The 14,434-nt window shown below is 39.0% G+C and overlaps 1 protein-coding gene across 2 annotated transcripts in view; it reads right to left on the reverse strand.

Moving 5' to 3' along the window:
• arfgap2 (ADP-ribosylation factor GTPase activating protein 2) overlaps positions 1 to 14,434 on the reverse strand; it is a 17,350-nt gene continuing 2,916 nt past the window's right edge. Inside the window, exons 2-17 of one of the 2 annotated variants that reach the window (XM_083553015.1) lie at positions 14,092 to 14,210; positions 11,957 to 12,029; positions 11,728 to 11,859; positions 10,745 to 10,825; positions 10,293 to 10,410; positions 9,059 to 9,115; positions 6,478 to 6,522; positions 5,496 to 5,548; positions 5,162 to 5,298; positions 4,591 to 4,722; positions 3,659 to 3,787; positions 3,315 to 3,470; positions 3,044 to 3,170; positions 2,786 to 2,876; positions 2,577 to 2,698; positions 1 to 1,469 (exon numbers count right to left, since the gene is read on the reverse strand). In XM_083553015.1, the coding sequence (XP_083409141.1) occupies positions 1,449 to 1,469; positions 2,577 to 2,698; positions 2,786 to 2,876; positions 3,044 to 3,170; positions 3,315 to 3,470; positions 3,659 to 3,787; positions 4,591 to 4,722; positions 5,162 to 5,298; positions 5,496 to 5,548; positions 6,478 to 6,522; positions 9,059 to 9,115; positions 10,293 to 10,410; positions 10,745 to 10,825; positions 11,728 to 11,859; positions 11,957 to 12,029; positions 14,092 to 14,210 (1,593 nt within the window). In that variant the 3' untranslated portion in view covers positions 1 to 1,448. The remainder of the gene's footprint in view (positions 1,470 to 2,576; positions 2,699 to 2,785; positions 2,877 to 3,043; positions 3,171 to 3,314; positions 3,471 to 3,658; positions 3,788 to 4,590; positions 4,723 to 5,161; positions 5,299 to 5,495; positions 5,549 to 6,477; positions 6,523 to 9,058; positions 9,116 to 10,292; positions 10,411 to 10,744; positions 10,826 to 11,727; positions 11,860 to 11,956; positions 12,030 to 14,091; positions 14,211 to 14,434) is intronic. The other variant, XM_083553016.1, reaches the window with a different exon arrangement.

A 14,434-nucleotide genomic window follows, 5' to 3' on the forward strand; every position in this document is an offset into this window, starting at 1 on the left:
TTTTTATTATTATTTCCTTTGAGAGTTAAATGTCTTCCACAACCACTGTTAATTTGTACTTTCTTTTTTTTATATTTTGAAATGTTTTCATACACAATGATATTAAATGATTGCATTTTGGTGCTCAACTTTTATTTAAATAAAATCAATTTCCACTGGTCTACAATAAACCTCTGTTGTCAGGTGAAGTCGAATTTAACGTCCTTTATTTTTTTTTTACATTTTTTTATTCACACAAACGGACAGGCAGACAAATTTTAATAATGGACGTTGAGATTTTTCTCAAGAGAACACACTTTTTTTTTTTTTTCCCAAAACCACAATCAAGTTTCAATCTAAAAAGGGGAAAAAAGAAACACCTTTTATAAATGCATGTGTCTGGAAGGATCACATAAGGATGGGTCAAACATCTTTAATCTTATTTCACTTATTAAAATTCACACCAGTCCAAGAACTGACGCACGTGGAAGCAGCTGCAGACGCCTAGTCATGTCTGTGAATCCGATTCGTGCTTTGATAAGATCTGCGAATTTTACTCTGCGCCGTCTGCAGCCTGTTTCAAGAACGAGGTTCGTTTCAGACTTTGAAATGAGTTTTTTTTTTTACGATCACGGGGCATGCTTAGAGAAAAACCGCTAAAAACCACAGACAGGAAAATCTGATGCGTCCACCTTTACAAACGATTGGTGACGTATTGCACATCAGCTCGTCGCCTTAGTCTTATTTAACATCCTAAACATCTCAAGTTTGTAAATTCCCACCATCTAAAGCTACCGTAATCATTCAGTTCAGGGTCGATTTTCGTTTTCAGTCGCTGGACTTTTTCGAATAAACTTAAAATACGACTATCTCGGGTTCCCTTTTTTTTTTTTTTTTTGCATCAGGTGAATGTACTAGTCATGAATGCACACGACCATAAAGAATATAATACCACTTGTCTACATAAAAAAGCAATGAAAACATTAAAGAGCTAATGATAAGTTTGGTTATACATATTTCATAGAGAATACATAAATCAATTCTATGAAATCTCAGACCAGTAATATGGCATTTTAAAAAAAAGCCAGCACAGTTAGATTCAACAGAAAGCACTGCGGTTCTGGAAAAACACACTTTCTACATCTTTAGAGGATTGTTATTGAGGGAAAAAAATTATTTCAAAAAAGAAAGAGAAAACTTAAATACTGTCAGTCAGTGTGTGTGTGTGTGCGCGTGTGTGTTTGCATGTGTGAGAATCTACAAAGGCCTGAAGGCAGACTGGGAGAATAGATAAGGAGGTCCTGTGCTGTGCTGTCTCCTCCTTTCCTTTTTCGTTTCTGTATTTTTCTCCTTCTGTGCTTCAGGTACAATGTGTTAGAGGAAAGAAAAAACCAAAGCCAGATCCAGTCAGCAGTGTGGTATGTCCTGTTTGATGTCATTTCCTTTCCTGTTTGAATGATGCAGTTCTGTCAGTAAGCGCCATAGCGATCCTAAAAAAAAAAAAGAGAAAGAGAGGAAGTGAACAATAGGAACTTTTCCATTTGGTGCTAAAAATACAATCTGGGCTTTTAATGCGCAGGTAATAACGTATAAGAATAACTGTATTATTAAATCCTATAGTAATAAAATTGACTAAGTAATAAATGCTGTAATCATATTGCAAAAGCAAGTTTTAAATGATCCCTCAGTCTAAAGATCAGCTACGGCTAGAGTTATGGCTCAACAGCGCAGACTTTAAGTAGGTCATGAATTTGATGGAATTAATGCTTTGTTCGACTCTTTCAACTGCATATATGTTTATATAAAAGTAAAATGTAATAAAAAAGAGGAATGTATGCACAAACATATGCACACACAAAATAGAGAGAGAAAAAGATAGAAAGGCAGACAGACAGACAGACGCAGAGAGAACGTTACTGCCTGCGCACTATCATTGGAAGAAAAGGCATTACTCTGTCAATCATGAGCATCTATGAAGTCATGTATCCAAAAGACAACAGACAGCAGTTTGCTCTAAGTAGGTTTCGGGGTTTGCTAGCTGGGAGGAAGCATATTAGAGGTTGACTGATAAATTGGCACCGATAGTTGATTGCTGGGACTGTTGGCTATTATCAAAAATTCATACCGATAGTTTTTCCGGTTTTCGGTCAGCTGCCATTATGAGAGTGGCATCTATGGGCAAACCACTGACGCCGTGTGCTGTTTGTTTTTATACGCGAGATTGCATGGTGCACGGAGAGTGCTATATTTATTTAGTTTCATGTATATTGTATATTTATATTTATTAATTAATATATTCATATTTTTTCCTTTACCACATTTTTATGATTCAGTAGTATGTTTCTAATATAGTTCAGTACTTTTTTTTTTACAATACACAATTTTTTTTTTTTTGCAATAATGTCACACTGTTTCTGCTCTTCTATCCAGTTCTCCAGCAGGCATGACAACCTTGATATTCACCAGTCTTATACTGTGTTATGGCCTCTTATGGTGGTATTGTGCAACTTGAATAGTATTAAAGCTTGCGTCAGACCCGATTGTCATGATTCAAGACGGTCACACGAATAATTCCTCAAAGACTTGATGTGTCTCACCTGGATGGTGTTCATAACCCCGTTAGCCAGCACGGCCATTTTTCCAGCCACAGTCTTCACGCCCTGTTTAAACTGGGCCATGTCCGGTCCAGAGGGAAGCACACTCTCGTATCCCGACCCCCCTACAATACACACATCTTTATAAGTAAACACACAAAGTGGTCTCTCTTTCAATTACACGCAATATTCCAGAAAGCGCTCACACTCACCAGAGGGGCGGCTGCTTCCGTCCCCGAACAGATCAGCAGAACTAATAGATGTGCTGCTGGACATGGTCTCCAGACGAGCCTTGGCCTCATACTGCAACAGATATTAAAGACGTCTGAGGGACACTCGGTTTACAAAAAAAATGGCACGAGTCATATTAAGCTTGATTTGTTATCAAGCAGAAAACCCTTCTTATTTCCCACAAGTGAACAGCTGTAACAGTGAACAGTGTAAGTAAGCTTTTTCCATGCTGTAGTTACCTCAGCATTGCTCTCGCGGCCGAAGAACATATCAGACGAGATGGCTTTAGCGTTTGCAAACTTCTGCCGTGCCTCACTGGATTCTGCGACGGGCACAGAAGCTTCAGGCTTCCTTCTGCTGGGCAACCTGAGGCACACAACCATGAAACCGCTCAACTATTCATTCAGCCACTTAGCATCCGCAACAATACTACAGGGGCAGCATTATTTTTTTTAAATTCCAGGCCAATTATGTAAACTGAAATACACTGCCTACAGTAGTCTTACAAACCTTTCCCCGATTGGCTGGATGCTGGAGATGGTGACTTCAGTCTCTTTGGGCTCATCCTTCTCTAAAGCCCAGGAGGTGGAGAAGGAGGCGGAGCCTGAATCAGTGTCCCACCGTGAGCCGAAGCTGTCTCCTGTAGTAAATGGGTTGTCCTTGTACCTGCCATAGTGAATCACAAACACAAGAACATTAAAAATAATTACATTAAAATGTGTAAATGTTTAAAAGCTTAAATGCATCCTGTTTATATCTGAGGTAACCCCTGAAAAAGTTTGGGGCAGGGTGGTGGCAGATGTGAACACTCCCCTACCCTTACTAACGTGTAAGCATGCTCATTGAAAAGTTACTTTGGTGGTCCCGAGGTGAACCCAGGCTCATCAAACATGTCCAGTCTGGAGCGAGAGGAGGTCTTTGAATTCACAGGGGTCTCCTGCTCAATCACCTGCATCTCTGACATTACAGAGTGCGACACAACACTGGAGAAGAAACAAGAATTATTTTTTTTGGACTCATAGTAGCAAGACAAAACACAAAAAAGTAACAAATAGAAAGAATAAAACTGTTTATTATTTTATAAAACATTTTATTGACTGCACGATATTTTATTTCCATTTCCACCTATGCTAATTTCCCGCACTTGGGTCAGTCGCAGTTATTTCTATGCATCGAAAAGTGAATTTCTAACCAATTCTGCATTATTGTGAGTTGAGTTACATTATCATTATCATTATATATGCAATAATTGAATAAAAAATGTAATCTTATAAAACGTATAGTAGTTATATGATGTGCACGTTATTGTGTGTAATAATGCGTGTGACATGGCACCCCCTCTCCCTGGTCTAAGGAGAAAAAAAAAAAAAGCGTGATCCATTGTGCAAAAGAATTGTTGGAGACTGCTGATCTACAGCATGTAGAGTTACTAATATTTAACATCATTTAAATATTCCTTATTGTAAAAGAAACAGCAATTGCACCATTTTGCTGTTACTTTTTATATTTACATCAATTCTAATTAATTATTTAAATAATATATACAATATTAATAAATTGCTCAAAAATATTTACATTCAATGTACAATTTATACAGTAGGTCAAAATGTTTTTGTAATATTTTCCAGCTCTGTGCTAAAAGAAACCCTCTAAACTATTTTAACAAAACAAAGGAAAAGAAAATACACCGAACATGTCTCAGCTCGTCAGCATGCCTTTAAAGACAAAGGGGGGGGGAGGCAGAACACAGAGTGAGTGTAACGGAGAACAGAGGATATAAAGTTACCTCCTGGTTCCTAAGCCCATGCCGAGCCTCTCAGCTTGCTCCCTCTTCTTCCCCCCCAGGTTCTGCAGCCTCTTCTCTTCCATCTTCCTGTCAATCTCCAGCTCCTTGTAGGCCAGACGCATTGAAGCCACACTGAACCAACAAAACAGAAAAGGGTGTGTGTGAATAAAGAGCAGCTAATTCCATTTCGAACATATGAATTCAGTTAGTTACAAAAGCAGGAAACTAATTGCTATACACAAACAATAAACAGTAACAGCTTGCTACCGATAACAAGAATAATTTGGCACCATTACACTGAAGCACATGCAGATCTCACCCTTATTTAGAAAGCCCTTAAAACTCCAGCTTTCTGATTATTTTACTTTCTATCCGTCCACACCCTCTGGTCATATAGGACCTGCGTACACACTATCCCACATTCGAAACTGGCTCCTCCAGAGTCTCTAAATTTACATTTCCAACATCTCTAACTTTTTGTTCAACTTGACTTGACATAAATATACCTAGATGCCGGCAAGGCTTCAAAGAAACATTAACTTGGTTTTCTCAGTGCGTTCTGTGAACTTACATTGACTCCTCGGCCTGTTTCTTAGCCTCAGCAGCTTGCTCCTCTCTCAGCTTTTCGGCCACCTGTGCCTGCTTCTCCACCTCGTTGAAGCTCTTGATGCTCACTTTCTGGGCGCCGAGACCCTTTTTAGCCCCGAGCTAAAGACATAGAAAATAATTGTGAATAACACATTTTTCGATAATTACTTTGTATGTACTATTATTATTTTTAAAAAAAATTAAGAATTTTTTTGGAATTTACAGACTGATGTTAGACTGACACCTGCTGGTGAACTGAGAGCATCAACAAAATAGACTTAAGTGGGCAAACAAGCAACCAAAATCATAACACCTACCCCTTTCTTTGCAGCAACCGGCTTCTTCTTCCCGATAATAGAAGGTCTCACGTCTAAAAAAAAATTTAATTAAATTAAAAAAAAGCATGTTCTGTAAACATTAAACACTCCTTCCTGTCCAACACCGAGTTTAACCTGTATGAAACCTCCAGCCAGTAAAAAAAAAGCAACCGTGCTGCAGTTCTCTTGATAGAACACACCAACGTATTAGTATTGATAGCGCTAATGACACTCATATCGAGACGCGGCCAACTTTACACAAAAGGGCTAAATGAAGCCTGAGCCTTTAGAGACCCACTAAACGGAACAAATGGAGAATTTAGACCTGATTAATCACGCAAGCAAATACGCGCTCCATGTACTGAACGAGTACGAATGCATGTCTGATCTCATTATTCCAGTGCATTAATTCTCAGCGGACCTCCGTGTGCATCGGCTTTGTTCAGAAAGACTTTTAAGATAACAAGTTTGCGGCCCAGAGAGGTTCGACCTCGCGGCTGAAGCACTTTTGATGACATCACTGCTAGAACTAATGCACTGCGCACTTTAAAGTTTGGCTACTGCTGGGACTGGCGTTCAGATTCAAATCGAATGTCATCGCGAAAAGGTTAGAAACGTGGACTATTTGCGACAGCTTTTCCTTTATCATTTGACTCGAATTCAATTAGCCATGAATACAGGCAAGGAAAGGCAAAAAGCTGCCTAAACATTCTAAACGTAGCAGCATGCTAGACTTCGGAGCTCATCACCTTGCAATAGGGTTAAAAAAGCTATTAACAGCGAACTTGTTATAACGTCGCTGGCAAGACGTTAGGGTCGCGATTTTAAGACGTTAATAAGAGGCGTGAGGCTGCAAGTGTAATGACGTGTCGTTGAAGATGAAAGCGGGCGAGTTAGAATCCGCCTAAGCATCAATCATGCAGAGAAACATGCTGCTGATATGCAGCCAGCCAGGAGGCCAATTCCAAACCACTCAAATCACCTTTAAGAGGCTGTGGCTCATCAGACGCCAATCTCATCGAGTTGTCTACATTAACAGAGCAGACATTGTTGTTACTTAAGAGAATCCAGCTATACAAGACAGCTCCTGAGTCGTTTGTTTCCGATGTTTTCACAGCGTTACGTTACTATGTTATTTCGCAACACTCCGTACATTACATGCGAAGGTCCTCACCTCAGGTGACGTATGTAAATGAATAAGCCTTAATGCAAAAAAGGGTCAAATTTAAGGTTTAAAAAGTAAGAAAGTCATGTCGAGGGCACAGATTGCTACCAGACAAGCATCAGGAACTCTTTAAAAGAAGCCATCCATATGATGGCAGAAAGGTTGGAACAAGGTCAGGTCTAGACATGCTGACTCAGGAATAATAAAAGCATGTGGATGTGGAAGTGCATTATTAATATAAAAAAAGAAAAAGATTGGATGCACTGTTTAAAATGGTATAAAAGCAGGTTCGGGGCTGGCTTTAATTTATGCAGCGGAATTATCATTGGTGATTTTCCGCTAGAACTGCATGCTGGGTTCTCCTATAGACGCTGCTTTTCAGATAAGAGCTGAAGCATGTTTACTTTCTCTATCTGCCTCCTCTTTTGCTGTTTCCATAGATTTTTGAAGACTAAGCATTGCTTGAGCTCATGTGCCTCGCTTTTGCCTTAGCAGCTACTGTCACCTCAAGTTCATTACTCCTATGATGTATAGTAGTTTGGTTTTTAACAAAAAACAAAAAAAAACACGGAACTTGCTTGCATATGAATAAGTCCAATGTTGGTTTGCAAGGTTTTAGACGGCATTGCATTCCTGAACACGTCTATAGTCAGGAGCAGATTTCAGACTCAAAAAAATAAAGTATCTTTGTTTTAGACTAAGCAGCACAGCTCATGTATATGATACTGTGCTGTGAAAGACAAATGCTATTTGGGACGCTAAAGGGGTTTCCCCATGCAAGTGAGGCAGAGCTGACTTTTATTTGAGCAGATCATCCAGACCTGAACGTTCCGAGCAACACAAGTCAAGGAAACAAAGCTGTGAGCAAATAATTTTACCAGTTTTTTTTTTTATTTTATGCATGCTTCTGTTAAACCTTAGTTTTACCTCAGAAACTAGAGTTTGGAGTATAATGTACCATCTCCTAAAACTCTTGTGAAAAACTATAACGTTAATTATTAGTGCCTCATTTTCACTGCAAATGTCTAGACCATTTAAAACTCATCATCTACCTGCTGCCTGACTTACTGCTACAGACTCCCATCAATCATCTTTTAGCTCAGAAGATGGCTCAACATCTCCCTTTCAGGCCAGATATTCACAAACAGTCATCACTCCAGGATCTGTATCCTTAAACCGCTAATCCAGTGTCTTTAGGATCACAGCTGTTTACTAAGGGTGGCCCTACTACTCCTCCTAGTGTTCCAGCCCTGAGGCTTACTAAAGTATACATACACACACACACACATAAATATTACTAGATAGATTAGATAGATTATATAGATAGACAGACAGACAGACAGACAGACAGACAGACAGACAGACAGACAGACAGACAGACAGACAGACAGACAGACATTGGGACACCTGCCTTTTTTTCAGCCATATGTGGCAAACAATCAGAGACATCTATAGGATGCCTTTGGAAGCAGTAGCATTAAATTTTCCCCTTCATATGAACTAGCAGACCAAAACCTGTTCCAACGCCCCTTTGCACAAAGCCAGCTCCATGAAGATCTGCTTTACAAGGGTTAGAGTGGAAGACCTCCTGCTATAAAGCTTTTAAACTCAACCCTATTGAACACGAATGAATGTAAACACTAATTGCACCTCAGGCCTCCTCACCTCACCTACATCAGTACCTGACTTTACTAACACCCTTGTGGCTGAACAAATCTCCACAAATCCGTACAAGCACACTCCAAAATCTAGTGGAACATCTTCCCAGAAGACTGGAGGGAGTACAACCTAAAACATGAGGCACTTCTTGTTGCTGGGCTTATTCTCTTTAAACAGATGGGGATATCTTGATAATCTGGAGAATCTCGGAGTAATGACTGATCCTCTGAATGAAAAGACCCAGTGGGTAGTTATGGTTTGGGCCTCTTACAAGAACACCCCTGAACTGCTACCAGAATCCCTGACTCTAGACAGTGATGTCTAAACTGACCTTTTAACCTCTGTTCCCTTAGTGCTGAAAAAAAAAAAAGTGAAAGAATAAATGAAAATGTAAAAAATATTACTTTTGGTCAAATAAAACGTTTCGTTATAGTTAATCATTTATACAAACTAAATAATTTTTATTTGAGCACACAGTAATGGGTAGTATGGGTTCTCTTCATTTGCTAAAACCGATGATAGCAGTCAGGTCATTAAGTGAGCAGGGGAATTGTATATGCTAGTGATAACTAGGACACATGCAAATCTAACATAGTTAAAGAGCTTGACCTGCTTATGGGATTATTTGCGAAGGTAGATGAAGGAACACAGGGATTTTCCTACACGATCCAAAAGTGAACACCATACCACTATGACCACAGAATGTGTACATACACGCTTGAAATAAAAGAAGTTTTACCTATAGCGGCTTTTGCATCTGTGTTCAGTCCCTCGATGCTGGGTCCTTCATCCAGATCTGTGAAATGAAACGCAAATTCAGTGCGGATCACTGGATTTTCTCAAACTTTAATGTGATGCTCACCATGTCAACAGAATAAATTCAGCCAAAAATGACAAAATCTGCTAAAAGAATTTTACACAAAAAATTGGCTGCTGTTCACCATCCACCCACTTGAGGCAGAAAACAGTGACAACAGTAAACAAAACCAAATAATCATGATATGAATTTGTTTACTTTTGCTAAATGGATGAGTTTTCTGCACAAGGTTACAAAAGATCAACGACAACAAGGTGCAAAATACTGACACTGAAAATCCTCAAATGATTTTAACTTGAACAGCCAATGAAAGCATAGTAGAACAGTGTTTCTGCAGGTTTCACCGAGTCAAATTCAAGACTTTTTTAGACCATTTAGAATGAAATTTAAGACTTTTATCATGACATCAAAATATGTTATTAGCAACTGGCCTCAAACAAGCCCTAAATGAATTTAATTCAAGCTAAGTATCGCTAAACTTGCACTTCCCCAAAGCTTAAAAAAAAAAATAATAATTCGAGCCAAAAGCATTAAGCTGATTGGCTGTTGTATGCTAGTCTCTTGTAGTCTTAATACAGCGAATTATATTTGGACTAACAAAAGAAAGAACAAAACCACCACGAAAACAGCAGGAGCATTTCAATGAGCACTAGAGAAAGCGTTACATGAACTTTGGGAACTTAAGACCTATTTGAAACTATTTTAGACTAAAAAAAATGTCTGTTGTCTATAAATATGGTTATACAAAATTCTTTTCCACATAACGTTTTTATTTAGTCGTCTTTTATCAGTAGATTTTTTAATTTTATTTTTTTTAGGTAAAGGCACAGATCTGGAGGGATCATGGATATTGAGTGTTTGGTGAACTGGGATATTTGTATGCTGTCGTTGATCTGTGTAAAGCTGCTTTGAGACAACGTTCATTGTTAAAATCGCTATACAAATAAAAATACATTTTTTCCAGAGCTGACTTTATATTAAAAGTACAAACGCCAAATGCAAAAGTGCTGCCTCCCAAAAGGACACAGGAGTCACGGGTTCTTTTTGAAGTGTCCAAATCAACACACTGTTTTAAATATAGCTGTGTATCATATCACTGATTATTGGCACATGCTTAGACACTGGAAAAGTAGAACATGTACGGAAGCACACTTACGAGCAGGGGTGGACTCGGACATTTTGGGGCCGTCCAGCTCCAGCTGAGGTGCAACAGTGTCCGTACCATTCTGCTCCGAGAGTGCAGAAGGAGAAGCCATGTCCCAGCTGTTGCCAGCCTGCCATATATAATGCAGTTTCACACACAGAATAGAATAGAATAGAATAGCCTTTTTTGTCACATGTACATTACAGCACAGTGAAATTCGTTCCTCGCATATTCCAGCTTGCTCAGAAGCTGTGCTCAGTGCGCAGAGTATGCCATGATATGGCGCCCCTGGAGCACAGAGGGCAGAGTGGCAGCTTTGCGATACCGGGCCTTGAACCGCCAAACATCTGATCAGTAAACCAACACCTTAACCGCTGAGCAAACCACTCCCCCTCATCTACATACAAATAGATGAGCTGATGTTCTTTTGCACCAAAAACAAATCAGGACTCCACGCGTTCTACCTGAGTGTGTTCGTCAAAGAAGTCCGTCTCTTTCTTCTCTGGTGCTGGGGTCGCTGTGTTTCCAGAATTATCGATCCACAGCTGATAAAAAAATAAAAAAATAAAAAAAAAAATCACACTCCTGTTACCAACAATGCAAATACACACATAACATCAGCACAACCTGTTCTAACAAAGAGCATTAGATAATGCTTATCATAACACAAGAATCTGTCGGTCGTGCTCGCAGAACGCTGATGTAACATGGAATTTGAACCACAGACACTGTGACTCGTGGTCAAAGTTTCCCAGAGGCTGTAAAATGTGGAAACCTATCAGAGTTTGAGGAGATTGTTTAACAACACTGCTTACAATGTGCACCATGAGAATAAACAAGATCTGTTACAGCCTGAAATACAGAGGAGTTTCATTACAAAATGTTGAAAAATTCATAATTTGATCAAATTGGTCTTTACGATCCATCAGTTGTTGCCATAGTAATGTTTAAACAATTACAATCAGAATTTTCCAATCATTTTCAAGGACTATCAGCATCAATCTGTTATTTAAAAGATAGAAGCACAGTTGTATAGGACGTCTTTGGGTGTAGTAGAATAAAAATTTCCCTTTACTTCCAATAGGAGACCAAATACTGTTCCAGCAGAATAATGCCCCTGTACACAAAGCCAGGAATATGAGCTTTACATGGGTTGGAGAGAAAAATCTTGAGTGGCCCGCTATAAAGCGCTGACCCTGAACCCCTCAGGCCTCCTCACCTACATCAGAACCTGACTACTATCCCCCTTGTGGCTGAATGAGCACATCTCCACAAGTCCCAAAATCTAAACAGTTTAAAACCAAAAAGAAAGAAATAATTGAGGCCACTAAGTAATATTTTTTTTTGCTTGAAGATCATTACATCAGAATCAGTACTCGTTGCATTTTCCGACTTCAAAATGATGCGCAATTCAAACAGACACAAAAATATCCAACAGGTGTCTTACATGAGTGCCGTGTTTGGAGAGCGCTGCGTTGGCTAGCTGTCTGATCTTGTCACGGTACATCTGTGCTGCGCGGCTGTTGTACTTCGCGTTGGTGTCGCTGGTAGTGCAGCCATGCTGACGGAAAAAGGCCATCTTCACCCAGACGACCGATGTACGGAAAGAGCGACTTAGATCACATTCGTGCATTTGACGTATGTGAAACGAGTGAAGGAGGAACAGGGAAACTTACCGCATTGGCATTTCCTCCAACCTGCATACATCTCAGCTGAAACCAGCTCCAGTTGGAGTCCAACTCTGTGGATCTGGAAATCATACCAAGCAACAGGAGACAATTAGAGCTTTTAAATTCTGTGCATTTAAAACTGGGAGCTTTGAAAACTTTACCTAATGAACCTTTAGAGACCCTTTTTTTATTTCATTTTTTACATTAAGGCACCTTTATGTAGATCATTTTAGGAGATAATTTCTCCTGAATAACAGTCTAATCTAATAATACATGTACTTCCTCGTAAACATTTGAGACAACAGAATTAACAATTTAAAAAGCTCTGTGAAACTATCAGCTTTTTAATAGGTACGTCTCAATTTTTATTCATATACATTCATATTTACTGAACTGTATCTATTTATTATGCAGACCTCCTTTATACCTGTATGCTCCATTAACCATACCAGTTGCAAAAACCCTCTCTGCACCTTTTATAACAATAACAGCAACATAATAATGCACATAGATACCCATTAATCAATTCTAAACATTAGGGAATAACATTTCTGTTCGCTCCTTAGACTGAGGGGGAAAAAAAAACATGCAAATTGAAACTATTATTACAATACACAAATGGCAAATACTTCATTACTGTTCTTAAATAGATTTTACTGGTATCAGTACTTTATTTTGTGGACATGTTTTTACGTCTATACAAATATCTGTATTTTCGACTTCTTACATTTTGAAAACAGCCTCGTTTTTTATTTTATATCTATTTGGTAACAATTTTTTCTTCTCACTGAGCCGTTTTCAGGCCGTCAACCTATTTCTTGTCATTGCGCAACCTTTTCAACCTAATGCTAGTGTATCGTTTCCTCTCTCTCACACACCACGGATGTAGGCTAGTTTATGAAGTTAGCAACAAGCTGCGGCGAAGGCGATCAGAAGTATGGGGTTAACGTGGATGAGACAGAGGGAGTCAGCGATGTAAACATGACTGAGAACAGAGACATTCCTGATCTCCTGATCACCTGATCATCATCTTTGCTCTGCTTGTGTTCTATATGGTGGATGTTCAGCCTGAATACATTCATTAGGTAACAAACTTATGTAGACGTAAAGGCTACTTTGACTTAAGTACACATCGGAGCCCAAACGTCTTTACTTTAACTTGAGAGAAAAGGTGTAGTCAGAACTTTTACTCGAGTCTTTTGAAACATGAGTATTTGTACTTCTACTTGAGTGAAGGATGTGTGTACTTTGGGATCATGAATTACAGTAAAACCTATTCCAGGGCTCTGTAGCCTATCTCAGTACAAAGCTACAATTGCATTTACTGTACTGCATGGGGAAAAAAGTAGAATTGGTTCAGGACAAATAGTTTAGGACCTTTGTCTTAGAATAATGTTTCCGATATGATGAAATAGCAATTCATTTGTTTTCAGAAAATCAATAATCTTGATCTGCTTATATAAATCGGATTGAGCAGTTATGTGATAGCTGTGGCAATCCTGATGTTAACACAACAGCAAGAAAAAGAGAAAGAGAGAGAAGAAGAGAGAGACTTTAGAGAAACTTGACTCAACTGTGATCTATTGTTCTGCAAATACCAGCAGTAAACAAAAAAAAAAATGCAACAAAAACATTCAGATATCACACACACACACACACACACACACACACACACACACACACACACACACACACACACACACACACACACACACACACACACACACAAAACGCCCTTTTTTGATTATTCCCTTTATGCGAGCGTTACAAAGCATCCAAACCTCCCGCTATTGCACCAGACGCAAGACATCTCATTTCAAATTACATTATTCATCATACACCGATGAGAAATGATAGCAATTATCACTGGTTTACTTGTGAAGCCTCTGCATTCAAATGGTTTTTTCCCCCCCATCCTTTCTAAATTCTAGTTTTGATATAGTAAATATTTGGTAACAAAAATTCACTTTCGAGCACTTTGGCATGTGTTTTTGGATTGATTTTTTTTTTTTAAAACACTTCACAAACAAATTCCTCTTAGCTAACAATGTGAATTGAACAGTCTGAATGAACCCAGGATACATACTTGATTTCCAGTCCACAACACCTTCACTTAAACGGTTGAAAACATATATACAAACCTAATGAAACTCAGGTGAACACCCAGAGAACGGTGGATCCCTGAGCAGTCGATGCAGAGGAAAACCCCGTGAGAAATGCTGGCCCAGCTCGGGTTCTTAGCGGCGCAGTCAAAGCAGGCCTGTGGCAAAAGAGTTTCAAAAGTTGAGCAAGAAAGGAACAGGAAGTTCCTTGCAGTAAGCAGACACTACATTCAGTCATTAATATAAATACAAATAATAGCTTTTGGAAACATGGTTATATCCGAGGCCTTCAATGGTTTTGTATTGGACTAGTAATTCATTATAACTTGAGAAAAGCATTTAAGTCCTGTTCTTGTCTGACAGGAATGAAAACTGATGTGAT

This window comes from Silurus aristotelis (assembly GCF_946808225.1).
Source record: "Silurus aristotelis genome assembly, chromosome: 10".
In the NCBI taxonomy this organism is placed as follows: domain Eukaryota; kingdom Metazoa; phylum Chordata; class Actinopteri; order Siluriformes; family Siluridae; genus Silurus; species Silurus aristotelis.